The sequence below is a fragment of the Oncorhynchus kisutch genome, linkage group LG17 (assembly GCF_002021735.2).
Source record: "Oncorhynchus kisutch isolate 150728-3 linkage group LG17, Okis_V2, whole genome shotgun sequence".
In the NCBI taxonomy this organism is placed as follows: domain Eukaryota; kingdom Metazoa; phylum Chordata; class Actinopteri; order Salmoniformes; family Salmonidae; genus Oncorhynchus; species Oncorhynchus kisutch.
Genome location: NC_034190.2, coordinates 83123853 through 83147772, shown reverse-complemented (window position 1 = coordinate 83147772; position 23920 = coordinate 83123853). Strand labels below are relative to the sequence as shown.

Below are 23920 nucleotides of genomic sequence, written 5' to 3'. Positions count from 1 at the left end.
GAGGGGTTATAACAGTAGTCTAGTGTGAGGGGTTATAACAACAGTCTAGTGTGAGGGGTTATAACAGTAGTCTAGTGTGAGGGGTTATAACAGTAGTCTAGTGTGAGGGGTTATAACAGTAGTCTAGTGTGAGGGGTTATAACAGTAGTCTAGTGTGAGGGGTTATAACAGTAGTCTAGTGTGAGGGGTTATAACAGTAGTCTAGTGTATGGTGCAGTAATCACAAGGGAACCTGGAGAGCGTTATGTTCACATTGCCCTAAAAAAGGGAACCTCTTTAGATGGTCGGTTTGGTTCACTTCGGGGCCTCTTTTGAGGGGTCTGAGTTCCTTCGTTGTGGGTGCTCTGCACAAAAAATTAAGCAAACCGCACTGAATTCACAAGCATTCTCTGAAAGGAACCAAGTGTGAAAACACTACTCAAAGATGCCTTGCTATGATTGGGCAATACACTATAGGCTACTTGTATTTCAATTTCGTTGACCAAAAGGTGTATTATTGGTCAATTACTTCCCCAAAATAAAATAAACAACCAAGTCAACTGCAGTTTCCTCTGTCCACACACACACACACACACTCACAAAGACTTCTACTGTAGCCTATGTGTATAGCTAGTGTACAGAGCAGTGAATGATTTGTGATACGACAGGCTAAAAGTAGTGCACTACTTTGACATAGGGTTCTCTGGTTAAAAGTAGTGCACTACTTTGACATAGGGTTCTCTGGTTAAAAGTAGTGCCCTATGAAGGGAACAGGGTGCCATTTGGGATGCTGGCTGTCTATGCCACAAAGGGTGGGGGGGGGGGGGGACTGTGGTGTATTGCCTGTTCGTTTTAAAATAGGCACAAGTTACTACTTGTAGTGTGTGATTAGCATAGCAGCGTTTATGGCAGCCCACTCATACACCCATCTAGACGTTGAAGCGGAAATGTTTGGTGGAGTCTACAGTTTGTGGGGGCTTTTATAATGTGCCAACTTTTAGACTTTCCGTGCAAGGGTTTTGTCAGGTGACTTGTCTCACTGCATCACCGTTAGGTAGGATAGATGGTTTGCAATATAATATGTGTTTTGATGTATTTTGGACTATATTTCTTTATCAATGAATGTCGACGAGTAAACATCATTGAAAATGGTCCAAAAATACATCAAAACACATTATATTGCATACCTGTTACGTTTTAAGGGTCCTGTCTAATTCTTTCTGCAAGCGGTTCAAGTTGCCAGTGCAAATAGGAGGGAGTGGAATGAGGACATCCCTGTCTTGTGCCTCTTTCTAACGCAATTTTATCAGATAACGTATCATTTTTGGAAACGGTTGCTTTAGGATATTTTTATATCATATTTGAATTGCGTTTATTATTTCATTTGGAAAACTTTCAAAGTTTTTAATAGAAAACACCATTCAAGACAGTCATGAGCCTCTTCGTCATCAACAGACGTTATTGATACATCTATATCTTTTTTTATTTTTTTTTAGCATATTGTATTAAATTGAAACATGTTCTTGAATTTGTTTCTAAGTGTCTAGTTTTAATAAACCGTGTTTGGATTCATATGTATCAAGTCTTGAAGAACTTTTTCCATTCTGTTGCATGTGAACTTATGTTATGATTTTATTGTTGCAATTTATTCAATTTATGGGTCTGTAATCAGCAGGGGACTCTCCAGATTTTCCAGATTTTTAAATATAACTGAAATAACGGTTTGATATATGGAACCAGGAAGTACTGAATTGAGTGACTTGTGTTGTCATTTGAGTAAGTACGGGACGTTACTTTGTCCAAAAATTTTGAATATAATTTTATAGAAAAGCCGTCCATTCCTGGTGCTTTTCACCATGCGAATGTTTTAACTGACTAGTATTTTTTGGGGGGCGATCTCTGTTTTTAGTGATTTAATTTTTTTTTGGTCTGCTCATAGCTCCTTCAGGATAGTAAAGTCTAAGAAGGCATGGTCGGGTCAGTCCCACTGTTGTGTAATTCTAATTTGTATAGATTTTCATAGATTTTAAAATTGTAATTAATCTCATGGTTGTTTCTAATGTGTTTTGTATCTTGATGTATTAACATTATAACTGGTTTGACGTGTATTCGTTATGTGAGGGCTGTTAGATGTTTACCAGGTTTAGTAACCATTTAAGTAGTACGCTTTATGTGAGGGTTGTTTACCAGGTTTAGTAACCATTTAAGTAGTACGCTTTATGTGAGGGTTGTTAGATGTTTACCAGGTTTAGTAACCATTTAAGTAGTACGCTTTATGTGAGGGTTGTTAGATGTTTACCAGGTTTAGTAACCATTTAAGTAGTACGCTTTATGTGAGGGTTGTTAGATGTTTACCAGGTTTAGTAACCATTTAAGTAGTACGCTTTATGTGAGGGTTGTTAGATGTTTACCAGGTTTAGTAACCATTTAAGTAGTACGCTTTATGTGAGGGCTGTTTACCAGGTTTAGTAACCATTTAAGTAGTACGCTTTATGTGAGGGTTGTTTACCAGGTTTAGTAACCATTTAAGTAGTACGCTTTATGTGAGGGTTGTTTACCAGGTTTAGTAACCATTTAAGTAGTACGCTTTATGTGAGGGTTGTTTACCAGGTTTAGTAACCATTTAAGTAGTACGCTTTATGTGAGGGTTGTTTACCAGGTTTAGTAACCATTTAAGTAGTACGCTTTATGTGAGGGTTGTTTACCAGGTTTAGTAACCATTTAAGTAGTACGCTTTATGTGAGGGTTGTTTACCAGGTTTAGTAACCATTTAAGTAGTACGCTTTATGTGAGGGTTGTTTACCAGGTTTAGTAACCATTTAAGTAGTACGCTTTATGTGAGGGTTGTTTACCAGGTTTAGTAACCATTTAAGTAGTACGCTTTATGTGAGGGTTGTTTACCAGGTTTAGTAACCATTTAAGTAGTACGCTTTATGTGAGGGTTGTTTACCAGGTTTAGTAACCATTTAAGTAGTACGCTTTATGTGAGGGTTGTTTACCAGGTTTAGTAACCATTTAAGTAGTACGCTTTATGTGAGGGTTGTTTACCAGGTTTAGTAACCATTTAAGTAGTACGCTTTATGTGAGGGTTGTTTACCAGGTTTAGTAACCATTTAAGTAGTACGCTTTATGTGAGGGTTGTTTACCAGGTTTAGTAACCATTTAAGTAGTACGCTTTATGTGAGGGTTGTTTACCAGGTTTAGTAACCATTTAAGTAGTACGCTTTATGTGAGGGTTGTTTACCAGGTTTAGTAACCATTTAAGTAGTACGCTTTATGTGAGGGTTGTTTACCAGGTTTAGTAACCATTTAAGTAGTACGCTTTATGTGAGGGTTGTTTACCAGGTTTAGTAACCATTTAAGTAGTACGCTTTATGTGAGGGTTGTTTACCAGGTTTAGTAACCATTTAAGTAGTATGCTTTATGTGAGGGCTGTTCGATGTTTAGTAACCATGAGGTGGTAAGCTTTATGTGAGTTTAACCTGTAGTTGTTGGCTCTCTTCATTCAGTAAAATATATTCCTAATTAAGTTCATAAATTGTATTTTCTTCTTTACCTTGCAAAGATTATTTATGGGCTTTTTTACCTTAAAATTGTGATTTATTTTTCTTTTAATGTTAATTTCTAAACTCGATTGAACGTTTGCTGTATGTTGCTAGTCAACCAACTGGGTCACAGTGTGGTTGTTAACCTGCATGTATAGAGTCTCTCACACACACACACACACACACACACAAAACATGATGTCAATCTCACTATGTTAGAACAGTGACAGGCTTGGGGTTAATTCAATTCAGCAAGTTACTCTGGCCTGAACCGTGTTCCATATACATTACCCTGGCCTGAACAGTGTTCCATATACATTACCCTGGCCTGAACAGTGTTCCATATACATTACCCTGGCCTGAACAGTGTTCCATACATTACCCTGGCCTGAACAGTGTTCCATACATTACCTTGGCCTGAACCGTGTTCCATATACATTACCCTGGCCTGAACCGTGTTCCATACATTACTCTGGCCTGAACCGTGTTCCATATACATTACCCTGGCCTGAACCGTGTTCCATACATTACTCTGGCCTGAACCGTGTTCCATATACATTACCCTGGCCTGAACCGTGTTCCATACATTACTCTGGCCTGAACCGTGTTCCATATACATTACCCTGGCCTGAACCGTGTTCCATATACATTACCCTGGCCTGAACCGTGTTCCATATACATTACCCTGGCCTGAACCGTGTTTCATATACATTACCTTGGCCTGAACCGTGTTCCATATACATTACCCTGGCCTGAACCGTGTTCCATATACATTACCCTGGCCTGAACCGTGTTCCATACATTACTCTGGCCTGAACCGTGTTCCATATACATTACCCTGGCCTGAACCGTGTTCCATATACATTACCCTGGCCTGAACCGTGTTCCATATACATTACCCTGGCCTGAACCGTGTTCCATATACATTACCCTGGCCTGAACCGTGTTCCATATACATTACCCTGGCCTGAACCGTGTTCCATATACATTACCCTGGCCTGAACCGTGTTCCATATACATTACCCTGGCCTGAACCGTGTTCCATATACATTACCCTGGCCTGAACCGTGTTCCATATACATTACCCTGGCCTGAACCGTGTTCCATATACATTACCCTGGCCTGAACCGTGTTCCATATACATGACCTTTGCTTGTCACACACTGTCCATGCTAGTAGCTTAACGTTTGAGACTTTTGATGCTAGTAGCTTAACGTTCACTCTTCAAGGGTAGACAGAGGGCTAGTAGCTTAACATTCACTCTTCAAGGGTAGACAGAGGGCTAGTAGCTTAACGTTCACTCTTCAAGGGTAGACAGAGGGCTAGTAGCCATAGCAAGCTGTTTTTGTAAATAACAGATTTGTTCTTTATTGACCTGCCTGGTAAAATGAAATATGTTGTTGCTCATACAAGACAGGTGAGACGGAGATGAACACACAGACCACAGCAGAGGCTGCTCTGTGAGAACAAGCCCTACGCTGTAATCTGAATGACATCATCAGTCTAAGGGGGACAGAGGAAACGGTTGTTGTTCTGTCTTGTGAAACGTTCACATCTGAAAATGGTCTTCGCTAGGCTTATAACGAGGAACTGAAACAAACCACTCCCTACAGCATGTTGATGTCACACTAAAAGTAGCATGACCAGCTAGGACTGTGTGTTGGGGGTGGGGCTCGGACTGTGTTGGGGGTGGGGCTCGGAATGTGTGTTGGGGGTGGGGCTAGGACTGTGTGTTGGGAGTGGGGCCTGGACTGTGTGTTGGGGGTGGGGATCGGACTGTGTGTTGGGGGTGGGGCCAGGACTGTGTGTTGGGGGGTGGGGCCAGGACTGTGTGTTGGGGGTTGGGGCCAGGACTGTGTGTTGGGGGTTGGGGCCAGGACTGTGTGTTGGGGGTTGGGGCCAGGACTGTGTGTTGGGGGTTGGGGCCAGGACTGTGTGTTGGGGGTTGGGGCCAGGACTGTGTGTTGGGGCCAGGGCTGTGTGTTGGGGGTTGGGGCCAGGGCTGTGTGTTGGGGCCAGGGCTTTGTGTTGGGGGGTGGGGCCAGGGCTGTGTGTTGGGGGGTGGGGCCAGGGCTGTGTGTTGGGGGTGGGGCCAGGACTGTGTGTTGGGGGTGGGGCTCGGACTGTGTTGGGGGTGGGGCTCGGACTGTGTGTTGGGGGTGGGGCTAGGCCTGTGTGTTGGGAGTGGGGCCTGGACTGTGTGTTGGGGGTGGGGATCGGACTGTGTGTTGGGGGTGGGGCCAGGACTGTGTGTTGGGGGTGGGGCCAGGACTGTGTGTTGGGGGTGGGGCCAGGACTGTGTGTTGGGGGTGGGGCCAGGACTGTGTGTTGGGGGTGGGGCCAGGACTGTGTGTTGGGGGTGGGGCCAGGACTGTGTGTTGGGGGGTGGGGCCAGGACTATGTTGGGGGGTGGGGCCAGGACTGTGTGTTGGGGGGTGGGGCCAGGACTGTGTGTTGGGGGGTGGGGCCAGGACTGTGTGTTGGGGGGTGGGGCCAGGACTGTGTGTTGGGGGTTGGGGCCAGGACTGTGTGTTGGGGGTTGGGGCCAGGGCTGTGTGTTGGGGCCAGGGCTGTGTGTTGGGGGGTGGGGCCAGGGCTGTGTGTTGGGGGTGGGGCCAGGACTGTGTGTTGGGGCCAGGGCTTTGTGTTGGGGGGTGGGGCCAGGGCTGTGTGTTGGGGGGTGGGGCCAGGGCTGTGTGTTGGGGGTGGGGCCAGGACTGTGTGTTGGGGGTGGGGCTCGGACTGTGTGTTGGGGGTGGGGCCAGGACTGTGTGTTGGGGGTGTTTATCCTGACCAGTGTTGACTGTCCTCTGACCTCTGCTCTACCCCCCCCCCCAGACCACCTGTCTGTCTCAACCATTGACCACCTGTCTGTCTGAACCATTGACCTCCTTTCTGTCTGTCCAATAGACCACCTGTCTGTTTGACCCATTGACCACCTGTTTGTCTGACCCATTGACCAACTATCTGTCTGACCCATTGACCACCTGTCTGTCTGACCCATTGACCACCTGTCTGACCCATTGACCACCTGTCTGACCCATTGACCAGCTGTCTGTCTGACCCATTGACCAGCTGTCTGTCTGACCCATTGACCAGCTGTCTCTGACCCATTGACCAGCTGTCTGTATCATTGACTAGCTGTCTGTCTCACCCATTGACCACCTGTCTGCTTGACCCATTGACCACCTGTCTGTCTCAACCATTGACCTCCTTTCTGTCTGTCCAATAGACCAACTATCTGTCTGACCCATTGACCACCTGTCTGTCTGACCCATTGACCACCTGTCTGTCTGACCCATTGACCACCTGTCTGTCTGACCCATTGACCACCTGTCTGTCTGACCCATTGACCACCTGTCTTTGTCTGACCCATTGACCACCTGTCTGTCTCATTGAACACCTGTCTGTCTCATTGAACACCTGTCTGTCTGTCTCATTGACCACCTGTCTGTCTGACCCATTGACCACCTGTCTGTCTATCGCATTGACCACCTGTCTGTCTGACGCATTGACCACCTGTCTGTCTCATTGAACACCTGTCTGTCTCATTGAACACCTGTCTGTCTGTCTGTCTGTCTCATTGAACACCTGTCTGTCTGACCCATTGACCACCTGTCTGTCTGACCCATTGACCACCTGTCTGTCTGACCCATTGACCACCTGTCTGTCTGACCCATTGACCACCTGTCTGTCTGACCCATTGACCACCTGTCTGTCTGACCCATTGACCACCTGTCTGTCTGACCCATTGACCACCTGTCTGTCTGACCCATTGACCACCTGTCTGTCTCATTGAATACCTGTCTGTCTAACCCATTGACCACCTGTCTGTCTGACCCATTGACCTCCTGTCTGTCTGACCCATTGACCACCTGTCTGTCTGACCCATTGACCACCTGTCTGTCTCATTGACCACCTGTCTGTATGACCCATTGACCACCTGTCTTTGTCTGACCCATTGACCACCTGTCTATCTCATTGACCACCTGTCTGACCCATTGACCACCTGGTGTTTGGAACAAAAACAAAACATTCTAGACTATATAACAGATTTGATCTGAAATTAGATGATGAATTTGTCCCAAATGGTATCCTATATAGTGCACTAGTTTTGACCAGGGCCCCTACGGAATAGGGTGTCATTTGTAATGCACCCCTACATGTTGTGGTATTCTCATGACCATAGCCAGATGTTCATGTAAGATACGTTCCAAATGGCACCCTGTTCTCTATTTAGTGTCCCAAAATGGCACCCTGTTCTCTATTTAGTGTCCCAAAATGGCACCCTGTTCTCTATTTAGTGTCCCAAAATGGCACCCTGTTCTCTATTTAGTGTCCCAAAATGGCACCCGGTTCTCTATTAAGTGTCCCAAAATGGCACCCGGTTCTCTATTTAGTGTCCCAAAATGGCACCCTGTTCTCTATTTAGTGTCCCAAAATGGCACCCTGTTCTCTATATAGTGTCCCAAAATGGCACCCTGTTCTCTATATAGTTCACTACCTTTTAACCAGGGCCTGTCATGCCAAATAGTTTCCCCCTGCCAAAAAGTGTCACAATGGGATTCCATGAGTTCTAGCTTCTGTTGCTAGGGATGTTGCTAGAACTTGCAAAATTCTGACCAGATTGTGATGAATCAAAGCGTCCGTTGCTATGCTGGTTGCTTGGATCTATTTCACTTCATAAGCGCTCGCTCAGTTCGCACAAAATTATTACCTCAGAATTGCTCCTTGTTTTTGAGGATGACAACCTGCTGCTTCAGAGGACTAAAAAGACTGGAAAGAGAACACTCTTTAACCTTACCATATATTTGTCTTTATATAAGAACACTTGTTAAATAGGAAGAAATAATGTAGGCTGTATATAGATTGCTAGCTACTGTACTTATTTACCTCAGCCTGTCTGGTCATTTAGCCAGCCAGCCAGTTTTATTTAGCTAACGTTAGCTAGCTAGCTACTGTACTTATTTACCTCAGCCTGTCTGGTCATTTAGCCAGCCAGACAGTTTTATTTAGCTAACGTTAGCTAGCTAGCTACTGTACTTATTTACCTCAGCCAGTCTGGTCATTTAGCCAGCCAGCCAGTTTTATTTAGCTAACGTTAGCTAGCTAGCTACTGTACTTATTTACCTCAGCCTGTCTGGTCATTTAGCCAGCCAGACAGTTTTATTTAGCTAACGTTAGCTAGCTAGCTACTGTACTTATTTACCTCAGCCAGTCTGGTCATTTAGCCAGCCAGACAGTTTTATTTAGCTAACGTTAGCTAGCTAGCTACTGTACTTATTTACCTCAGCCTGTCTGGTCATTTAGCCAGCCAGCCAGACAGTTTTATTTAGCTAACGTTAGCTAGCTAGCTACTGTAACTGTTATTGTAGCTTTCTGTTTGTATATATCTTGCATTTCAATGGCATCCCTCTGAGATTTTCTTTTAACTTTCCAACCAGGCGAAGTACAATGAAGGCACCACGGATCTCGACAAGAGGCGCAACGTTAAGCAGTGCTATTTAGATAACTGGACAGATTTAGCTACGTACAACCAATTTCCATCTAGCTAGTTGGTCGTCTACATGTTGCTAGCGGTACATATAGTTCAATGGGAGGACGGCTCGTAATAATGTCTGGAATGGAGTAAATGGAATGGTCACCATAACACATGATCGGTAAGTGTCCCAATTCAAATTTTGCCCTGACAAGTTGTTTTTGTGATGGTTACTTTATTTGACCACAGCAGAGTTAAATATTCTAGAGTGTGTGTGTGTGTGTGTGTGTGTGTTTCAGTATCTTTACAAATATGAAAATGTGCATACTGTTTGACACAGACGTGGGTAACAAAATAATCTTCTCTCTAACACTTTAAATGTTAGGGGTTGACCTCATTCACTAAATCCAGGAATGGCAACAGCTGGTGTCTGATGGCGACCGATCACCAAGTGGATGCAGGCAATACCCATTTAAGGTCAGTACAGGAAGAGTACGTGCTTAACTCTAAATTCCCTTTTGTAAACCCATTTTTAAAAAGGGTGCTCGGAACCGGTTAGATTCTGGGTTAAACTTGGAACATTGTTTTACTTAGCAGTATAGTATCTGAGGAGTGATGGAGACATTAAAATGTTTTTTTTTTTACATCAGATGTTAACGGTTATCTGTAGGAGCCAGATGGCTTTGGAATGTGCTGGGTGGACGGGAGGAAGTCACAGGATTGGTTTAGGGGGAGTGGATGGACATCTGTGGATTAGGCAAATGAGGGGGTTGAGGTCAGGTCAGATCCCCCCCCCCCCTTAAGGGTGAAATTATGGTTTATTATCGTATTACTTTTGTCTTCCTGTGGAACCATAAGATGTAAGGGTTGGAGAGAAGGAGGAGTGTCTTAAGTGGAGTATATATACCTGTAGTGGGTGGAAACATGTTTTGTCTGAATGATGCTGTATTGCTCCTCTGGGAAGAATAAACTTGGTTAAGCTTAATGTCCGAGGAGTTTTTTAAACTCTGAGAATTAGAACCAAACAGAATCCAAAAATAGATGTTATTTTTGTGTGATACACATCAAGGATGAGACCGCCTCCAAGGCGATGGTGGACATTGTTCATGTATTATTTTGTTTGTTGGGCCCTCCAAGAGATATGTAAGAAATGTATTTGTAATATAATTGCATTTATTCCTGTTATCAATCAAGGTGAGACTGAACATGGACAAGGCACAGGAGAAATGTAAGGAGAGCTACCGGAGCAGAATCAAGAAGGGGACTACTGCTATGACATCCGGGCGATATTTTTTTAATATATTTTTTTATATTTTACCTTTATTTAACTAGGCAAGTCAGTTAAGAACAAATTTCTTATTTTCAATGACAGCCTAGGAACAGTGGGTTAACTGCCTGTTCAGGGGCAGAACGACAGATTTGTACCTTGTCAGCTCGGGGGTTTGAACTTGCAACCTTCCGGTTACTAGTACAACGCTCTAACCACTAGGCTACCCTGCCGGCCCTTGGTTTGGAAGAAGGACTAAAGGAAGGCGAGACCTGGGAAACCTCGCTGCTATTTCACTCCTAGCTGAGGTCACCATCTGTTAAAGTGAATATAAAATCTTAGATAATAACTATTTGCATTTGCACACAAAATAACCTGACGCTAGTTGTAGTTTCACCTAACACTGATCTTTTTCTCTTCGTCTTCCAAGGGTTCCCTTGGGGGAAGCCAACAATCTTCTCCAGTTGGGACAATCAACCACTGATTGCACTAAAACCTTACATTTCGGTGAAGCACATGAGACAGAGTATGTTAAGCTTTGATTGACATTTTGAGAAAAGCAAGAAATTGTAGTTATGTTGAGCTTATAAAAAAGTACCTCTCCAATGTACCTCCACATGACTTTAGGACCATTAACTGTCTGATACTACTTATTTTCCACCATAATTTGCAAATAAATTCATTAAAAATCCTACAATGTGATTTTCTGGATTTTTGTTTCTTCTCATTTTGTCTGTCATAGTTGAAGTGTACCTATGATGAAAATTACAGGCCTCTCTCATCTTTTTAAGTGGGAGAACTTGCACAATTGGTGGCTGATTTAAATACTTTTTTCCACATGTGTGTGTGTGTATATATATATATATACTGCTCAAAAAAATAAAGGGAACACTTAAACAACACAATGTAACTCCAAGTCAATCACACTTCTGTGAAATCAAACTGTCCACTTAGGAAGCAACACTGATTGACAATAATGGATCTATATTATCCCATTTAATTTAGATACATTATCCCATTTAATTTAGATACATTATCCCATTTAATTTAGATACATTATCCCATTTAATTTAGATAAATCAAATGGGATAATGTATGTAAATTAAATGGGATAATGTATGTAAATTAAATGGGATAATGTATGTAAATTAAATGAAAATAAAGCATGTCAGTGAAAGGGCATAATGTATTTAAATTGATGTCAGCCAACCTCCCTCCCTCCCTGTCTCCCTCCCTCCCTCCCAGCCTGGAAATGTTAGGATAGGAATTGTTAATCTGTGATTTTAAAGTCATTGCGCAATGCTAATACAAAAAAAAAATGTATTGTAGTTTTCGTTCGGCTGTTGGGTTTCAATTTTTTCTCAGTCAGTCAGTCGGCTCGGCGGTGTCCCAATCCACTAGGATGCGGCCTAGTGCTACAGTCTTAACAGCACTGCTGTAAGGGTATTTAAGCTAAAGCCCCAGGCGATGACGTCACACAGCCGCTGATTGATGGCTGGCAGCCCCTGAAACCTTAAACGGAGATCAGCACACTGATCCTCAGTCAGCTCAGTACCTCTGATTACAAACAACAGATAGACTGACCGAGAGGAGGGATGAGGGGGACAGAGCGAGGGGATAGAAAGATAGAATTCGAAAACAAATCCAATTTTGATAAACTCCCATATCTACTGGGTGAAATACCACAGTGTTACATCACAGCAGCAAGATTTGTGACCTGTTGCCACGAGAAAAGGGCAACCAGTGAAGAACAAACACCATTGTAAATACAACCCATATTTATGCTTATTTATTTTATCTTGTGTACTTTAACCATTTGTACATTGTTACAACACTGTGTGTGTGTGTATATATATATATATATATATATATATATATATATAATATGACATTTGTAATGTCTTTATTGTTTTGAAACTTCTGTATGTGTAATGTTTACTGCTAATTTTGGTTTATTTCACTTATGTATATTATCTACCTCACATGCTTTGGCAATGTTAACATATGTTTCCCATGCCAATAAAGCCCCTTGAATTGAATTGAATAGAATAGATAGAGGGGGGAGGGGATAGAACACAGCAGAGGGAGAATATCCAGTCCTCAAGGTTATACCTACAGTGCATTCAAAAAGTATTCATACCTCTTGACTTTTTCAACATTTTGTTACGTTATCGCCTTATTCTAAAAGTCATTGAATTGTTTTTCTTATCAATCTACACACAATATCCCATAATAACAAAGTGAAAAGTTTTTTGGAAATGTTTGCAAATGAATAAAATAAAAAAATCATACCTTATTCACATAAGTCATGGCCAAAAGTTTTGAGAATGACACAAACCAGAGAAGAGGCTGAATGTATCTTACCGGAGAAAGCATCAGAGCGAACGAAACAACTCCCGCTCTTTCTCAGTAGGTGTAGTCCATCTATCCGATGTCGTCTGGTCAAAAAGAGTATGACATTGTTGTCGTCCATTTTATTGAAGGGAAGCCAGCAATTATTTGGTAAAAAAAAAACTTGATAAAAAAAATGTATAAAATAATAATAATAAATAATAATAAATAGCCAATTAGCGTTGAGCTAAACTGAGTGAGCTCAGCTGTGAACGGCCCTGGCGTACTAAAAACATCAGAAACCATCACATCAGACACCAAACATCATTGACAGAAAACAACTTGAATTGTTGCATCTCATTGTTGTTTTTCTCCGGTAGCTTTCTAGCTAAAATTGTCCCTTTCCTAAATTAGCCACGGATGAAGACAGGGGAGATGTGGTTTTACTCCGTACTGGCCAATGATTATAACGGTGATTCTGATCCAACTATTAAGTCACACATTGTTGTGCGCCTGGCCTGAGAGGATATGAGTTTAATATGTAGCTAGATGTAGAAACGTTAGGCTAATGTTATCCAGCCGGCCTGGCGCGTCGTTGCACATGAAAGGAAGTTACGCTAGCCAGCAAGCATTTTAGCCAGGTAGCCTAGCACAGCAAAAACTAAGCGTGTACTGTATAACAGAGTCATAGACCATTTAGGCCACATGAAAGGAAGTTACGCTAGCGAGCAAGCATTTTAGCCAGGTAGCCTAGCACAGCAAAAACTAAGCGTGTACTGTATAACAGAGTCATAGACCATTTAGGCCACATGAAAGAGGAAGATGGCATTGGCGTTTCTCAACAAGTAGGATGAGTCAACATGTTGTTTTCTACTTGAACACAGAAATCAGAACCATGGACAGCCACATCCTATTTAGCTTACATTGATTGGACTAAATCGTTTTTGGTATCTTTTAGTTGTCACTGTATTAGACTAAGCAGAGGTGATTTGATGATGTTGAAATGGTGCTGGAATAGTGGAGGCAGCTCCTGTTGTTGAAATGGTGCTGGAATAGTGGAGGCAGCTCCTGTTGTTGAAATGGTGCTGGAATAGTGGAGGCAGCTCCTGTTGTTGAAATGGTGCTGGAATAGTGGAGGCAGCTCCTGTTGAAATGGTGCTGGAATAGTGGAGGCAGTTCCTGTTGTTGAAATGGTGCTGGAATAGTGGAGGCAGCTCCTGTTGTTGAAATGGTGCTGGAACAGTGGAGGCAGCTCCTGTTGTTGAAATGGTGCTGGAATAGTGGAGGCAGCTCCTGTTGTTGAAATGGTGCTGGAACAGTGGAGGCAGCTCCTGTTGTTGAAATGGTGCTGGAATAGTGGAGGCAGCTCCTGTTGTTGAAATGGTGCTGGAACAGTGGAGGCAGCTCCTGTTGTTGAAATGGTGCTGGAACAGTGGAGGCAGCTCCTGTTGTTGAAATGGTGCTGGAATAGTGGAGGCAGCTCCTGTTGTTGAAATGGTGCTGGAATAGTGGTGGCAGCTCCTGTTGTTGAAATGGTGCTGGAACAGTGGAGGCAGCTCCTGTTGTTGAAATGGTGCTGGAATAGTGGAGGCAGCTCCTGTTGAAATGGTGCTGGAATAGTGGAGGCAGCTCCTGTTGTTGAAATGGTGCTGGAACAGTGGAGGCAGCTCCTGTTGTTGAAATGGTGCTGGAATAGTGGAGGCAGCTCCTGTTGTTGAAATGGTGCTGGAACAGTGGAGGCAGCTCCTGTTGTTGAAATGGTGCTGGAATAGTGGAGGCAGCTCCTGTTGTTGAAATGGTGCTGGAACAGTGGAGGCAGCTCCTGTTGTTGAAATGGTGCTGGAATAGTGGAGGCAGCTCCTGTTGTTGAAATGGTGCTGGAATAGTGGAGGCAGCTCCTGTTGTTGAAATGGTGCTGGAATAGTGGAGGCAGCTCCTGTTGTTGAAATGGTGCTGGAATAGTGGAGGCAGCTCCTGTTTTCTCTGCGACTTGCAGTAATTCTCAGTGGTTATGAATCACTTTGACATTATGGGGTATTGTGTGTAAATTCAGACTGTAACACAACTAAATGTGGAAAATGTCAAGGGGTGTGAATACTTTCTGAAGGCTGACTGCCTAATTTCTAAGATGGAAAATGAATGAAACATTTATCTATGCCTTAATTTAAAAAAAAAAATATATATATATATATATAGACTCTTAACTTTCATTTGACAGCCAATTTTGATGTGCTGTTATGAACTTCACATGCTGGTGCTCATGGGACTTTTTCTACATAGATGCCCATCTGCAAAATAACACACATCTCATGTCAACCCAAACCTTGTGTCTGCAAAATAACACACAACACATTGGGCACTGTCTGCAAAGCTGCATGTATAACAGACATACCACACAACATAGGGTTCCCGGGAGATCACGTGTGTGTTTTGAAGTCGGGAGAGATCCTTTGAGAATGCCTGTGGAATGTGCTGGAATGTTCCATTTCTGTCTGTCTGTGGAAAATACTTGTTCTTCTGCTGACTAGTGTGTTTGTTAACCAACCAATATAAGTAGAATAGAGGTGTGTGTGTGTGTGTGTGTGTGTGTGTGTGTGTGTGTGTGTGTGTGTGTGTGCGTGTGCATGCGGTAAGGTGATAGTCGCATTCTATCTACCACCCAATCAGCTGAGCTGACAACTCGCCTCAACCCAACTGAACTGACCTTTTTTGGGTTACCGTTTTCATGTGTGATTTTTATCCTATGAATTGTCTGCTAGAAAGGAATACAGTGTGAAAAACAGCCCGATAGAATAGTGGTTTTTAAAAGTGTGGTATTGGAGTTAGATTAAAGCGGACACAAGAAAAGATCAACCAGGTGAAGAACAAACACCATTGTAAATACAACCCATAGGTTTATTTAAATTTCCCTTTTGTACTTTAACTATTTGCACATCATATGGCATTTGAAATGTCTTTATTATTTTGTAAGTGTCATGTTTACTGTTAATTTGTATTGTTTATTTCACTTTTGTTATCTATTTCACTTGCTTTGACAAAGTAAACATATGTTTTCCATGGAGGCAGGGAGGGAGGCTGGGAGGGAGACAGGGAGGCTGGGAGGGAGACAGGGAGGCTGGGAGGGAGACAGGGAGGCTGGGAGGGAGACAGGGAGGGAGGGAGACAGGGAGGGAGGGAGGGAGGCTGGGAGGGAGGGAGGGAGGCTGGGAGGGAGGGAGGGAGAATTCTACTCAAATCCCAGACACCTCACAAGTCCTTTAAAGTCCACCTAACAGATTGAATTCCCCCCCCTCAGGGAACACACACACATGGTGGTCACAGGTTTCATTGTTATTGTTGGATAAAAACGCACAAAAAAGTTATAATAATTATGAATATATTTATACATTTACAGAGAGATGCTGCTTGCTATCACGGCTGCCATGGCAACTGAGGGGACTATGATGAGTAATTACTGTTGAGACTGGAAACTGTGAATTACACTCTGAGGTGGGGGATCCTTGGCTCTTGAATGCTGTGTTGCCATGTTTCATGACTCTTCTCTCTCTCTCTCGCTCGCTCTCTCTGCCCCACAGTCGGACTCGTAACCTGTTGGGCTCCCCCAGACATCACCCTGTGAAGAAGGTCCACTTCATCAAGAATATGAGACAATACGACACACGAGGCAGCAGGTAAGTCTTATAACACTGACTGAAACACTTCCTGTCTACCAGAATACTGACTGAAACACTTCCTGTCCACCAGAATACTGACTGAAGCCCTTCCTCAGTATCTCAGAACACTGACTGAATCCCTTCCTCGTTCTCTCAGAACACTGACTGAAACACTTCCTGTCTACCAGAACACTGACTGAATCCCTTCCTCGTTCTCTCAGAACACTGACTGAAACACTTCCTCGTTCTCTCAGAACACTGACTGAAACACTTCCTGTCTACCAGAACACTGACTGAATCCCTTCCTCGTTCTCTCAGAACACTGACTGAAACACTTCCTCGTTCTCTCAGAACACTGACTGAAACACTTCCTGTCTACCAGAACACTGACTGAAACACTTCCTTGTTCTCTCAGAATACTGACTGAATCCCTTCCTCGTTCTCTCAGAACACTGACTGAAACACCGCCTCGTTCTCCCAGAACACTTCCTTTCTTCATTTTCTTTGCAGGAATATACAGTATGAAGTACAGTATGAAGTAACTCTGGACTCCTGACCGCGGTCTTAATGCAAGGCTACAAGCCAACTGAAAGTAGCCCAGAGGTTAGAGAGGTGGGCCAATAACTGGAAAATGTAAAGCCAGTCCACAGATTAACTCTTCATTCAAAGGACCCTTATTATTATATGATCACCTGTTGGAACTTGGCTCTGCTCTGTCTCTGTTGTTCTAGTGCTGGGGCTATTATTAAATCATTCTAGTGGGTCAGAGAGCATCACAAGGCTGTTGTTATGAGTGTAGTAGACTGGTCCTTTAATACAATAGTAACAGAACACTCAGTCACCCAACAGAACACTCAGTCATCCGACAGTACACTCAGTCATCCGACAGAACACTCAGTCATCAGTCATCCGACAGAACACTCAGTCATCCGACAGAACACTCAGTCATCAGTCATCCGACAGAACACTCAGTCATCAGTCATCCGACAGAACACTCAGTCACCCAACAGAACACTCAGTCATCCGACAGAACACTCAGTCATCCGACAGAACACTCAGTCATCCGACAGAACACTCAGTCATCCGACAGAACACTCAGTCATCAGTCATCCGACAGAACACTCAGTCACCCAACAGAACACTCAGTCATCCGACAGAACACTCAGTCATCCGACAGAACACTCAGTCATCAGTCATCCGACAGAACACTCAGTCATCGGTCACCCGACAGAACACTCGGTCACCCGACAGAACACTCGGTCACCCCACAGAACACTCGGTCACCCCACAGAACACTCGGTCACCCCACAGAACACTCGGTCACCCCACAGAACACTCGGTCACCCCACAGAACACTCGGTCACCCCACAGAACACTCGGTCACCCCACAGAACACTCGGTCACCCCACAGAACACTCGGTCACCCCACAGAACACTCGGTCACCCCACAGAACACTCGGTCACCCCACAGAACACTCGGTCACCCCACAGAACACTCGGTCACCCCACAGAACACTCGGTCACCCAACAGAACACTCGGTCACCCAACAGAACACTCGGTCACCCAACAGAACACTCGGTCACCCAACAGAACACTCGGTCACCCAACAGAACACTCAGTCATCCACACAGGTCTTGAGTTATGCTATGTCACGTATTGGCTATCTGTACTGCCAGACTGCCTGTTCCCTTGTCCCCAGGGCACTCTACGAACACACACACACACACACACACACACACACACACACACACACACACACACACACACACACACACACACACACACACACACACACACACACACACACACACAGTCATCTGGCTCCAAGCCAGCTGAGAAACAAGAGAGCTATGTTTACCCTGTGCCCGTTATGAACCCACCAGGACTCACTGGCATTGTTTTTACTTTTCCACTCGACTCTTTCCCATGTGTGGAAGGTTTTCCACTCGACTCTTTCCCATGTGGTGAAGGTTATCCACTAGACTCTTTCCCATGTAGTGAAGGTTTTCCACTCGACTCTTTCCCATGTGGTTTTCCACTCGACTCTTTCCCATGTGGTGAAGGTTTTCCACTAGACTCTTTCCCATGTAGTGAAGGTTTTCCACTCGACTCTTTCCCATGTGGTTTTCCACTCGACTCTTTCCCATGTGGTGAAGGTTTTCCACTCGACTCTTTCCCATGTGGTGAAGGTTTTCCACTCGACTCTTTCCCATGTGGTGAAGGTTTTCCACTCGACTCTTTCCCATGCATGCTGGGCCTGGCAGTGAGGGTTTTCCACTTGAGATTGTGAGATCTGAGATAGAGGCCACAGCCATAAGGGTCCTGCTCAAAAGTAGTGCACTAAATAGGGAAAGAGACATTTTCAACACGATCTTAGTTTACTTTTGACATTCGGCATATTATAGATGAATGTGTATTATTGACAGATTAATTCTGCATGTTTACAAGGTTAAAAAAAAGAAAACTCAAAGGGTGAAGGTTAGGTGTTCATTCTGAGTGGTGAAGGTTAGGTGTTCATTCTGAGTGGTGAAGGTTAGGTCTTCATTCTGAGTGGTGAAGGTTAGGTCTTCATTCTGAGTGGTGAAGGTTAGGTCTTCATTCTGAGTGGTGAAGGTTAGGTGTTCATTCTGAGTGGTGAAGGTTAGGTGTTCATTCTGAGTGGTGAAGGTTAGGTGTTCATTCTGAGTGGTGAAGGTTAGGTCTTCATTCTGAGCGGTGAAGGTTAGGTCTTCATTCTGAGCGGTGAAGGTTAGGTGTTCATTCTGAGCGGTGAAGGTTAGGTGTTCATTCTGAGTGGTGAAGGTTAGGTCTTCATTCTGAGTGGTGAAGGTTAGGTCTTCATTCTGAGTGGTGAAGGTTAGGTCTTCATTCTGAGTGGTGAAGGTTAGGTGTTCATTCTGAGTGGTGAAGGTTAGGTGTTCATTCTGAGTGGTGAAGGTTAGGTGTTCATTCTGAGTGGTGAAGGTTAGGTGTTCATTCTGAGTGGTGAAGGTTAGGTGTTCATTCTGAGTGGTGAAGGTTAGGTGTTCATTCTGAGTGGTGAAGGTTAGGTCTTCATTCTGAGTGGTGAAGGTTAGGTGTTCATTCTGAGTGGTGAAGGTTAGGTCTTCATTCTGAGTGGTGAAGGTTAGGTCTTCATTCTGAGTGGTGAAGGTTAGGTGTTAATTCTGAGTGGTGAAGGTTAGGTGTTCATTCTGAGTGGTGAAGGTTAGGACTTCATTCTGAGTGGTGAAGGTTAGGACTTCATTCTGAGTGGTGAAGGTTAGGTCTTCATTCTGAGTGGTGAAGGTTAGGACTTCATTCTGAGTGGTGAAGGTTAGGACTTCATTCTGAGTGGTGAAGGTTAGGTGTTCATTCTGAGCGGTGAAGGTTAGGTCTTCATTCTGAGCGGTGAAGGTTAGGTGTTCATTCTGAGCGGTGAAGGTTAGGTGTTCATTCTGAGCGGTGAAGGTTAGGTGTTCATTCTGAGCGGTGAAGGTTAGGTGTTCATTCTGAGTGGTGAAGGTTAGGACTTCATTCTGAGTGGTGAAGGTTAGGACTTCATTCTGAGTGGTGAAGGTTAGGTCTTCATTCTGAGTGGTGAAGGTTAGGACTTCATTCTGAGTGGTGAAGGTTAGGTCTTCATTCTGAGTGGTGAAGGTTAGGTCTTCATTCTGAGTGGTGAAGGTTAGGTCTTCATTCTGAGTGGTGAAGGTTAGGTCTTCATTCTGAGTGGTGAAGGTTAGGTCTTCATTCTGAGTGGTGAAGGTTAGGTCTTCATTCTGAGTGGTGAAGGTTAGGTCTTCATTCTGAATGGTGAAGGTTAGGTGTTCATTCTGAGTGGTGAAGGTTAGGTGTTCATTCTGAGTGGTGAAGGTTAGGTGTTCATTCTGAGTGGTGAAGGTTAGGTGTTCATTCTGAGTGGTGAAGGTTAGGTCTTCATTCTGAGTGGTGAAGGTTAGGACTTCATTCTGAGTGGTGAAGGTTAGGTCTTCATTCTGAGTGGTGAAGGTTAGGACTTCATTCTGAGTGGTGAAGGTTAGGTCTTCATTCTGAGTGGTGAAGGTTAGGTCTTCATTCTGAGTGGTGAAGGTTAGGTCTTCATTCTGAGTGGTGAAGGTTAGGTCTTCATTCTGAGTGGTGAAGGTTAGGTCTTCATTCTGAGTGGTGAAGGTTAGGTCTTCATTCTGAGTGGTGAAGGTTAGGTCTTCATTCTGAGTGGTGAAGGTTAGGTCTTCATTCTGAGTGGTGAAGGTTAGGTCTTAATTCTGAGTGGTGAAGGTTAGGTCTTCATTCTGAGTGGTGAAGGTTAGGTCTTCATTCTGAGTGGTGAAGGTTAGGTTTGGGGAAGGCTTAAAACTAAACGATAAAACAAAAAACATCAGATTTAGTGCACTACTATCTTTGGACAGAACTATAGCAGCTCTGGGAATATGGTGTGAAGTAGAAGCTATGGGGATATGGTGTGAAGTAGGAGCTCTGGCTCTGGGAATATGGTGTGAAGTAGAAGCTATGGGGATATGGTGTGAAGTAGGAGCTCTGGCTCTGGGAATATGGTGTGAAGTAGAAGCTATGGGGATATGGTGTGAAGTAGGAGCTCTGGCTCTGGGAATATGGTGTGAAGTAGAAGCTATGGGGATATGGTGTGAAGTAGGAGCTCTGGCTCTGGGAATATGGTGTGAAGTAGAAGCTATGGGGATATGGTGTGAAGTAGGAGCTCTGGCTCTGGGAATATGGTGTGAAGTAGAAGCTATGGGGATATGGTGTGAAGTAGGAGCTCTGGCTCTGGGAATATGGTGTGAAGTAGCAGCTCTGAGAATATGGTGTGAAGTAGAGGCTCTGGGAATATGGTGTGAAGTACAGCTCTGGGAATATGGTGTGAAGTAGCAGCTCTGGCTCTGGGAATATGGTGTGAAGTAGCAGCTCTGGGAATATGATGTGAAGTAGCAGCTCTGGGAATATGGTGTGAAGTAGCAGCTCTGGGAATATGGTGTGAAGTAGCAGCTCTGGGAATGTGGTGTGAAGTAGCAGCTCTGGGAATGTGGTGTGAAGTAGCAGCTCTGGGAATATGGTGTGAAGTAGCAGCTCTGGGAATATGCTGTGAAGTAGCAGCTCTGGGAATATGATGTGAAGTAGCAGCTCTGGGAATATGGTGTGAAGTAGAAGCTCTGGGAATATGGTGTGAAGTAGCAGCTCTGGGAATATGGTATGAAGTAGCAGCTCTGGCTCTGGGAATATGGTATGAAGTAGCAACTCTGGGAATATGCTGTGAAGTAGCAGCTCTGGGAATATGCTGTGAAGTAGCAGCTCTGGGAATATGCTGTGAAGTAGCAGCTCTGGGAATATGCTGTGAAGTAGCAGCTCTGGGAATATGCTGTGAAGTAGCAGCTCTGGGAATATGCTGTGAAGTAGCAGCTCAGGGAATATGCTGTGCAGTAGCAGCTCTGGGAATATGCTGTGAAGTAGCAGCTCTGAGAATATGCTGTGAAGTAGCAGCTCTGGCTCTGGGAATATGGTATGAAGTAGCAGCTCTGGCTCTGGGAATATGGTATGAAGTAGCAGCTCTGGGAATATGGTGTGAAGTAGCAGCTCTGGCTCTGGGAATATGGTGTGAAGTAGCAGATCTGGGAATATGGTGTGAAGTAGCAGCTCTGGCTCTGGGAATATGGTGTGAAGTAGCAGCTCTGGGAATATGGTATGAAGTAGGAGCTCTGGGAATATGGTGTGAAGTAGCAGCTCTGGGAATATGGTGTGAAGTAGTAGCTCTGGGAATATGGTATGAAGTAGAAGCTCTGGCTCTGGGAATATGGTATGAAGTAGCAGCTCTGGGAATATGGTATGAAGTAGCAGCTCTGGCTCTGGGAATATGGTATGAAGTAGCAGCTCTGGGAATATGCTGTGAAGTAGCAGCTCTGGGAATATGCTGTGAAGTAGCAGCTCTGGGAATATGCTGTGAAGTAGCAGCTCTGGGAATATGCTGTGAAGTAGCAGCTCTGGGAATATGCTGTGAAGTAGCAGCTCTGGGAATATGCTGTGAAGTAGCAGCTCTGGGAATATGCTGTGAAGTAGCAGCTCTGGGAATATGCTGTGAAGTAGCAGCTCAGGGAATATGCTGTGAAGTAGCAGCTCTGGGAATATGCTGTGAAGTAGCAGCTCTGGGAATATGCTGTGAAGTAGCAGCTCTGGGAATATGCTGTGAAGTAGCAGCTCTGGCTCTGGGAATATGGTATGAAGTAGCAGCTCTGGCTCTGGGAATATGGTATGAAGTAGCAGCTCTGGGAATATGGTGTGAAGTAGCAGCTCTGGCTCTGGGAATATGGTGTGAAGTAGCAGCTCTGGGAATATGGTATGAAGTAGCAGCTCTGGCTCTGGGAATATGGTGTGAAGTAGCAGCTCTGGGAATATGGTGTGAAGTAGCAGCTCTGGCTCTGGGAATATGGTGTGAAGTAGCAGCTCTGGGAATATGGTGTGAAGTAGCAGCTCTGGGAATATGGTGTGAAGTAGCAGCTCTGGGAATATGGTATGAAGTAGAAGCTCTGGCTCTGGGAATATGGTATGAAGTAGCAGCTCTGGGAATATGGTGTGAAGTAGCAGCTCTGGCTCTGGGAATATGGTGTGAAGTAGCAGCTCTGGGAATGTGGTGTGAAGTAGCAGCTCTGGGAATGTGGTGTGAAGTAGCAGCTCTGGGAATATGGTATGAAGTAGAAGCTCTGGGAATATGGTATGAAGTAGCAGCTCTGGGAATATGGTGTGAAGTAGCAGCTCTGGGAATATGGTGTGAAGTAGCAGCTCTGGGAATATGGTATGAAGTAGCAGCTCTGGGAATATGGTATGAAGTAGCAGCTCTGGTAACGTTAGACGTTGGCCACATCTGATCCTTCAGCTGATACAGGTAGACATGCGAGGGCAGCACTACACACAGCGGCCTTGTTTCCACCTAGGTGTAGGACGTTTCCCTTTTTAATGCAGTTCAGTGGTAGCCTGGAACATCTAGAATGAGCTCTACCTACCAGACTATTTCAGTGGTGCTGTGTTGACAAGCAGTTCGCAGGTATAAATACTGCCAAAGTTGAGGTTTAGATGAAAGTCAAAAAGTACATCTACATCTCTCTCTCACCTTCCCTAATGTTTTGTTACTGTTTTTCTCTCTCCAGGATCGTGTTGATCTGTGCCAAGCGTTCTCTGTGTGCAGCCTTCTCAGTGTTACCCTATGGAGAGAGCTTTCACATCAGGTACAGTTCAGCGTATTCTCTTCACACTACGCTGAGGCAGTGTGTCACGTTCTGTACTGTGCCGATTCCTCACATCATTAAATAGCACAAACGCTGCTGTTCAGTCACATGATCACACTATTTTATGAGGCACTGAGCATTTCTGTTCATTCACACAATGCTACTGGTTGCTGATGGTGGAAACTGCAAAATGATGCTAAATATGAACATCCCATAATGCATTGCATCCTGGTACCTGGTAGTGTAGATTGCAGAACAATACTAAATATGAACATCCCATAATGCATTGCATCCTGGTACCTGGTAGTGTAGATTGCAGAACAATACTAAATATGAACATCCCATAATGCATTGCATCCTGGTACCTGGTAGTGTAGATTGCAGAACAATACTAAATATGAACATCCATAATGCATTGCATCCTGTGACTGAGTCATGAATGCACCCAGACACT

The 23920-nt window shown here is 44.3% G+C and overlaps 1 protein-coding gene and 1 long non-coding RNA gene across 2 annotated transcripts in view; both read left to right on the top strand.

Moving 5' to 3' along the window:
* LOC109884413 (CDK5 and ABL1 enzyme substrate 2) overlaps window positions 1–23920 on the top strand; it is a 58240-nt gene that overhangs the window by 3989 nt on the left and 30331 nt on the right. The window contains exons 2-3 of the mRNA XM_031794839.1: window positions 16177–16272; window positions 23389–23466. Coding sequence (XP_031650699.1) covers window positions 16177–16272; window positions 23389–23466 — 174 coding nt within the window. The remainder of the gene's footprint in view (window positions 1–16176; window positions 16273–23388; window positions 23467–23920) is intronic.
* On the top strand, window positions 7984–10342 carry LOC116354447 (uncharacterized). The gene is made up of 3 exons (XR_004203755.1): window positions 7984–9184; window positions 9389–9480; window positions 10198–10342. It is a non-coding gene; the product is annotated as an uncharacterized LOC116354447 (long non-coding RNA).